Source organism: Podarcis tiliguerta (assembly GCF_965153285.1).
Source record: "Podarcis tiliguerta genome assembly, chromosome: 5".
NCBI classification, from domain to species: domain Eukaryota; kingdom Metazoa; phylum Chordata; class Lepidosauria; order Squamata; family Lacertidae; genus Podarcis; species Podarcis tiliguerta.
Genome location: NC_139538.1, coordinates 47,175,493 through 47,183,929, shown reverse-complemented (window position 1 = coordinate 47,183,929; position 8,437 = coordinate 47,175,493). Strand labels below are relative to the sequence as shown.

Below are 8,437 nucleotides of genomic sequence, written 5' to 3'. Positions count from 1 at the left end.
TGTATTTCTACAGGCAAACGTATGACCTGACCCCCCCCCCCCATCATAGAACTGTAGTGTTGGATGGGATCCAAAGGGTCATCTTGTCCAACCCTCGGCAATGCAGAAATCACAACTAGAGAATGGGCATCCAACCTCTGTTTAAAAATTTCCAATGAAGGAGAGTCCACCACCTTTTGATGTAGTCAGTTCCACTGTTGTACAGCTTACTGTCAGAAAGTTCATGAGATGGTATCTTAAGGAGCTCCCTAGATATTATCACAATGGAAAGAAGAACAGCAAACATTTAATTTGCCTTGTGCAAAGAAAGCTCTTGGGCTAACCCTGTTTCTAGCCATCTCCAAGTGTTCAATTATCCTTGTCCTCAAACCCCCCAGTTAAGAGTGGGCAAACTAATCTCACAGCTTCTTCCAACCCAAAGGCCTGGTAGGATGACTTATACTAATAAAGCCATGGATTGCTAGCCAACCGCACTGTTAATGGTCTTCTAATTGTAATAAGTTTACTTGTTTATCAATCATTGGCTTCAACAGGATGCACAGATACAATGAACCATGTGCTAAATGCCACAAATGATATCATTTGCTACTAAGCACAGGTCTAGGCTGAGCACATCTAGGCAATTCTCTTCCATCTAACTACTGGCTTGGCATGCAACCTTAGGCCACTCACTTAATATCTCATCTTCCACCTGCAGCAGAACAATACTAATCATATACACCAACATAGAAGTGCCATGCGGCTTACACTAATGATGCTTGCAATGCCTCTAACAACTGGGTTCACCTGGGGCTATTTGGTAGCTCCAAAGTCCTGATGAGGACATCTAGCACATCTCAGATAGAAAGCTTTTATCAGAAGTAGGCTATGATTTTGTCCTGGGAAATTTTTCATGAATAATACAACAATGAATGTACAGGAAAAACAAGTTGCCAAAGAGCTGTTGAGAACCACCTTTCCTTTTAAAACCTTTGGTCCTCCTGGTGGTGTTGGACTGCATTGGCCCAAACCAGCATGGCCAATGGTCAGGGATGATCGGTGGTGGAGTCCAACATCTGGAACGCCACAAGTTCCCCACCCATGATTTACAGAAAAATTGTACATCACGTGCAGATATTACTACTGCTACTAGCTTACTGGTTCTTTTTCAAAGCAGAGCCCAGAGTGGCTAACAACAAATATAAAATACAACAAAAAATCCTAAGAAACACAACATTAAAAATGAATTAACCAGCATAAAATACATTTACTCCAAACCAACGCAGTCAGTTGCACAGTAGTATAAACCAATAGAGCTGCCCTCGTTATGCTCCAAAGGCCAATACAAATAAATGTTTCAAGTTGCATGTGAATGTAAATGGGGAACAATCTGATCTGTACTTGGAGTTTGCACATGAGATGCCACCACTAAGTATGCTCTACTGCATGTACCACCCTCCCGCTCCCTCTTCCAACCCAGAACATATTCATCAAAGTCACCAACAGCAGAGTTTCCAGCCAATATTATGGTCTAGTCAGAAGTTGTGTTGTTTTTAAAAAATATTATTAATTTATTGCAACGTATTTCTGCTGTGGGGCATCACATGAATCTTCAACCAGGTTTCAAGGCAGGGAGATAGGAGGAAGGGAGCAGGATAGGAAGTAGACACAGGAACTAGAGGCAGGCTAGTGGAAACCTGAAAGGGGCAACACCTGTGGCAAACCCCACAGGACCTAAGCCAGGAGAGGTGTTGCCGAACTTCATTTTCCCACTCCGTCTTTAGCTTACTTTGGTGGAGGCACTTCTTCATTACTGGGCAAAATTAAGAGATCCTGGTCCAGCTCCACCACTTAGTTCAAAGCTGTGACTACAGGCTCCATGGGTGGCCTACTCATTTCATGCTCCAACACAAACATGGCTTTTCTCTTGAAACACCCAGTTACTCCTCACAGTGCTTGTAGAGTCTCTCTGCTTTGTTTGAAGCAGACTGTGATACCACAGTAGGTGAAAATGGGGACATGGCATCAATTCTTAATTCACCTATTTTTCTTGCCTGGAAAGATGACACTGGAGGACAATAATGGCAAGTTCCCACTTTCACCTCAACACAGTGTTACATGATTTGGATCTGCCAGCGTGCCATAGCTATGTGACATACGACTTTGTTTTCATTGCTGTAATCAGTTCCATTTGTGCAACTTCACTTTTTGCAGCCAGGCCAGGTTTCCCGTCAACAGATGCAGATCTTTCAGCTGAGGCAACACCCTCCCCTCTAGTTCAAGGTAAGCGTCTGTGGCCACCATCTGGCTGCTATCTGTTGAAGATAAGCTTAAGTAAGCTAAGCTGTTTTGCCAAGCCTACCAAATCCAACAACAGAATCAGTTGCTACTTCTTTCTTCTCTTTTAAGACCAGAACAAAGAATACATGTTCAGACAAGTTCCAAAAAGCCTCAAGGAGGGATTTCATAACCCAAGATACGACATATCCCAAGTTTTGGAACGATGAAGGGTAAATGTTATGCCAAGGGAAGGTGACATTTGCATCACAGGCCCCACCTAGCACCTGGTGGAAGAACTTGGTAATTAACTAGTACCTGCTTAATGCATTGCAGTACATGGAAACAGGCTATAACTTGTTTAATGTAGCATGAGGTTTCATACATACCTGTCTCATTCCTGACTGAGCTGAGTTAGAGGAAATGGTGTATGCCATTGGCAAATGTTGATCTGATATTGGGTTTGGGTCACCTTATCCGTTACTGAATCCGGATCAATATGGTTTACTGATTGCGTGTCTTCTGCTTTCTGAAGGTCAGCTTTGTGGCTTAGTGGGAAAGCAGTAGCGTTGACCGGTCAAGTTTAATCAGATGCGTAATATTTGCCCTACAAACTAAGATGACCGGACAAAAAGCCACTTTGGCCTTCATGCCCACAAGGATAATTAATAAATGGAAGGGCAATGCAATGTAGACTGAAGTAGAACTATTACGGCCTGCAGCCCAGTTTCTTCATAGTTCCCTGTTCCCTGTGCAGCAAGCAGGGATTTGGGCTTTATTCCACAGCAGATGGGAGCAGAGGATGAGAACGGTCTTTAATTGACGAACTATGTGGAAGCATGGCATCTGCACACTTTCCAATTACTTGCAAACTTAGTTTACAGGGCTTCCACCTAGCAACTTCAACAAAAACATTCAAGGTTCGAAACTGCAGAAGTGAAATCGTTCCCAAGAAGCTGTGGGTAGCAATCTGATTTTTAGAAACTTTAAAATCTTGCTGTTACGGTTTAGGCTGCTGTAGAAAACATGGTTTGCATTCCTCCACAGTGCTGCTTCCAAAGTGCTCCCAGTCTACACAACAATGGAATTTCTGTCTTAAAAACACACACACAAGACTGCAATGCAAAAAACAACAACACACACCCTAAAATGCAAGAATGCATAAAACCTAAAAGTCTCCACATCGCATAACTCCTAAACGCCACATTTGAGTATCAGTTTCAAAACCAGTGAAATGTAGCTAATAGACATTCAATCACAAATATGCATCAAGTAAAATTATGAAATTCAAATTATTTATCCAAGAGATAATTGGATTGTAGAGCAGTTTGCCACTGGTATTTTAAATGTACTACTTCATACACAATGTTAGATTAAAAGCTGAAATACTGACTCATGCCATTGCTGCAATAATTAACTGTCCAGTAGGGGGAATACAATATACGGTACATATCAAATCTAAAAAAGGAAAAGCATAAAATGGAAAAGGAAAAAAGACCTAAAAATGGGGACAAGAATGAATTTCACCTGACTTATTTCTTTAGCACTACACAGGAAAGTTATTTGAGGTTCCTGTAAAAAGAAGTGTGTTTTAGTAAGCTTTCATCTATATCCCCTACCCCATAATACCTGCTTAAGGCCAGTTTACACAGTTCTTTTCTCCTGACACATGAACAGTTAAATCTTCAGCCATACCCTTATGTGCCAGAGTTATGATATGAACATGATTGTCGCTAGGGTCAGGCTTTATTCTGGAACGACCTTCTGAATGCCTTGGCCTGGATGCAGACAAACAAAATGTTTGAGCAGTAGAGGCACCTCTCCTGGGCTTTGGATTTGTCCATCTCAGTTGCAGAATCAGGATGAGAATACTGTGAAGTCTGGACCCTGCATGTTATCTTAAACAAATTAAGCTTAAATATTTTGGTTGCATTGTGTGGAAAGGATCTGGGAGAACAGGATGTGATCTTGCCACTTGCTCCTGACCTCTACACTGTAATTAAAAGGATCAGTAGCATTACTTCTACAGAGAGAGGCATGTGCCATTGAAAGAAAAGATCACCAGTTCTTGCATAGCCATTAAAATTCTCTTTATTACAATAATTTGTCCATTTTAATAAACACAATTTGAAATCTCAGGTACACAGAGCAATTAAAACTTGTGATGCTTCCTAAATAACTTAAATTCTAATACATTCTAAATGTTTACAAGCCAATGATTAAACAAGATTGTGTGAACTCAATAAATAGTAACATCTGGTCCAGTTCAAGTATATACCAACAAACACAGACTTAACAGAGACAGAAAAACCCTGAAAGCCTGATACTAAACTAGTGTGCAGGCCAGTAGCATAGTTGTCAAGTTTTTTGGGGGGAGGGCAATTCTTAGATTCTTTGGTTTTAGAATGAAAAATAATAATAATACATGGGATACTTAACACCCATTACAGTAGTAAGTAAAGACAAATAAGAAATTATTACTAGTTCTAAATACTTTTAAAAAATTATCTGAGATACTTTGCAACACTTTATAAATAAGAAAGCTTTTTACATAGTAGTAATAAATAGTCTGCATTGTGCTATACATAAAACTTAATGTGTACAAATGACATTTGTGAAGAATTCAGTCAGGTATGAAAGTAGCATTTCTTAAGTTTCAGATTTTTGGTGCAAAAATTCCAAGCCAAGGTGGCCCATTGTTGCAAGAGAAGAGTCTCCCACCTCCACAGCTATGTGTGGTTATCTCCCAGCAGGATATGCATCCTTCATTGGGAACTGCCCATGTCAGCATTTGCACTGATGGCAAAATAAAGATCTCCATGTTCCCTCCACAGATTAATTATATCTTTCCTGTAACAGTGCAAGAGTATTCATGTTTCTAAAAGCCAGCCGTAAACATTTATTTCTTTTATTGCTGGTTTTCATTTTTCTCCTTTAAGAGACTTAAAACTCTCTTATTCACCTTTGAAATTTTTATGCTGAAAGGTGGAGTAAAATGTTTTAAAGAGGATGGATGCAAAGTTCAGTACACCTGATACGTGGGATTAGATGTGTGCTTGAAAGCCATGTCTGCCCCTGCCTCTTACTTACATTGCCTAGCCGAAGGTCAGGACCTCAATGGCTCTAAAGTTTATGAATCTGAAATGTGCTGTTTGACCTCATCTCTGATGGTAATAAATGGAATGTTTCTGCCATTTAATGAAATGGAACCTAGCCTAGTGACAGCACACACTTGCAAGATAACAAAGAAAGTTAACTGAAGATGCTGGTTCCATTTCCTCCCACAAAAAATATTATAATATGAAACAGGTAATGTAATATTTTTATTGGGAGATCTTGGCAACTGGGCGATTTTTTAATGTTGATTTACTCATAGATAAGAAAATTCTTAAAGGTGCCAATGGCAAGAAAATATAATATGGTAATTCACAGATATTTTTTCTATAATTTCACCAATTTTCTTTAAAAACATTTAAAAAAAGGAAATGCAACAAATACACTTGCTCTGATTTTAGATATGGCTCAGCAACTCAAATGGTACCTGGTGCATTTTTAAAAAGATCATCCTGTGATTAATGCTACTAACAGTTTTACAGAATCTATGCATTTTACCACTCCAAGCCTTACTAAAACAACAAAAAAGTAAAGCAGTTTACTTTAGTGGAACTCTGGGTGATATAAACACACATATTGCTGAAACACAACTATAATACTATACTGGGCACCTATATCATCAACATAGAAATTAATGGAAGTGAAATTCAAAGTCTGCTCAGAGCTTTAGCTGATCAATCATTAAAAACATTTTAATTAATTTAGATGGTGTGTCTGATCAACTGGGCAAATGCAGGATATTTTTTTCTTTAACTATGTATCTGCCTTTCTTCCATTATGCAACTCAAAACATACCAGATGCTCCTCAATCATTTCCCCATGCAGGCACAGACCACCCCCAACCTGCTTAGTTTCAGCAAGGCTGCTGCATCTTGTGTTTTCAACCATGCCCTGGGACCAAACCTTCCCACCATCATGTGCCACCACCTCCCTCCTGCATCCCTCATTGCACATTCTAAGATGGTGCAACAAGTATGTTCATCATCTGAGACAAAGGAAGATGTCCCTACTTTAGGACTTCTTTTATTCATGTGCAAATTTATGCAGACTTAATACACTTATAATGTCAGTCGACTAAGGTTTCTTAAATTGGGTGATGGCTCTGAGTGAAACAAAATTAAGTGCCTGGTTGATTTCTAAAATTAAGAAGAATAAAACCTTAAGGAAAGAAGAGAAGAGATAAGTAATCCTACCAGAGGCAAAACGTGGAACATATTTAGTCTTCTGAAATGTTGTCAAGGCACTGAAGGGGGAAAGGGCTTCACTGCTTCTGCCCCCCAGCCCCAATGTAGATTGTAAGCCCTTTGAATATATGAACTGTGAGTATTTCATACAAGACATGGATATTGTTATCATGTGATTGAACCAATGTTATCAGCAGTAACACAACAATAACTTATAGATGTACTTACAAGACCCGTAGTTCACTGCTGGACTAGGTGATGTAAATTAAAGTATTTTAACCAAGGATTTTTCAGGTTATTTCTTCCTCACTCTCAGAATATTTTCACTAAACAATTTACCTGAACCAACACTGAGAGAATCCCTGAGAATTCTAGTTTAAAGAGAGCTGTTGTGCCTATTACAGGCTGAGAAAGTGGAGCTTTACTGCTATCAGATATGTCACTTTGCTTCACTGTATTTCAGACATTGTTTTTAAATGGTGCTGTCAGTGTAGATGCATAGAACAAGCTTCTCATTATGCTTGCCTTTCAACAGTGCAAACAAAAGGTGCATAAGCAGGATCAGCAGAAAACCATTAGTGTTCACCTCATAGCTTTTTCTCCTCAAAGTGAGGGACAATCCCATTATCATCTTGTGGCAAACTGCTTTCTTTCTCATTCATCTTCAGATTCTCTTCTGCAAGCTGGGATAGGTACTTCTGTGGTGAATGAAATAATGAAAATATAGGTAATTTGATTTTCAACCTTATAACTTCATGCCTTCAAGCCACTGCCACAAATGCTTATGTCACTCTATAAGGCCTTAAGGGATAGTCTCAGCTGGTAGAGCATGGGACTCTACCACGTTTGGTGAAAGATTCCTGCATTGCAGGGGGTTGGACTAGATGATCCTCGTGGTCCCTTCCAACTCTACAATTCTATTATTCTAATGTTCACATAACTCCTAATATGGAGGAAATGCCAATATGATATCTAGGCCCAAAAACAGAAGTCAGCATAACCAGGCATTTACCAAGGCTCGCATGCCACCAAAGGACCCCACAGATGAAAGAAAGATCATTATTTTACACCATGTCTTCTTATTGTTGATCTGCCTGCAACCCCACCTCACTTCCTGCCCAACAGAAAGAAAACACTGTTACCTATTTTGCCACCCAAAGGAACAGGTGGACAGGAACTAGCTAGGGATGAGAAGTACTGCCACAGCAGTGGCTGTGAGCTCTTAAGAACAGCTGTCCTCTTTTTCCTCACAACTAGGTTGCTTTGTAAGCTTGCCCCTCTGAGCAGTGGGAGCCACGTCATTAGTATTTAGCCAAATGTTAATTCACTGTTGGTTTGTTCTGTAACAATAGCTCTGTTCAGAGCTTGATCTGAACAAGGTCTAAACTTGGGAACATGTGAAGTATTAAAGCAAAGTACTTCTGAATATGTGTAGCGAGCCTTCTTCCATCAAACTGAGTAATAATCCCACGAATATACTGTCCACATTATGTGCAGTACCAGGAAAGGAAGTGAAACACACCAGTCAATATGACTTTTATAAGGTTCATAATGTCCAGCCATTCGAGTGCTCAGCCATGAAGGAGTAGGATAGCCCATCTAAGAGTTGCTTCACACAACATACATATACACAGCATGTTTTAGATATGTATTTGAGATGGAATTGTGTACACGCAAATATGTTTTCCCACCATACATATCATTCATATAGAAATGCCAGGGAATTGGGATTGGTGTGGCTTCATGCTGCCCTGTACACCTAATAGTCAATGCAGGGTTGTTGTTATATAATGGCAGTGATATAATGCAGTTTAGAAACTGCATCTAGAATCGGGGCCAGTTTATCTATTGCATTTGGTACTAAGGGGAGGTGGTGGCTCTCC

General features: G+C 39.8%; 1 protein-coding gene across 12 annotated transcripts in view; it reads right to left on the bottom strand.

Moving 5' to 3' along the window:
* Positions 1-4,329: 4,329 nt before the first annotated feature.
* RBM20 (RNA binding motif protein 20) overlaps positions 4,330-8,437 on the bottom strand; it is a gene marked incomplete at its 5' end in the record, with an annotated part of 108,939 nt that continues 104,831 nt past the window's right edge. For all 12 annotated transcript variants that reach the window (XM_083441697.1, XM_083441695.1, XM_083441686.1 and 9 more), the window contains one exon: positions 4,330-7,252. In XM_083441697.1, the coding sequence (XP_083297823.1) occupies positions 7,142-7,252 (111 nt within the window). In that variant the 3' untranslated portion in view covers positions 4,330-7,141. The remainder of the gene's footprint in view (positions 7,253-8,437) is intronic.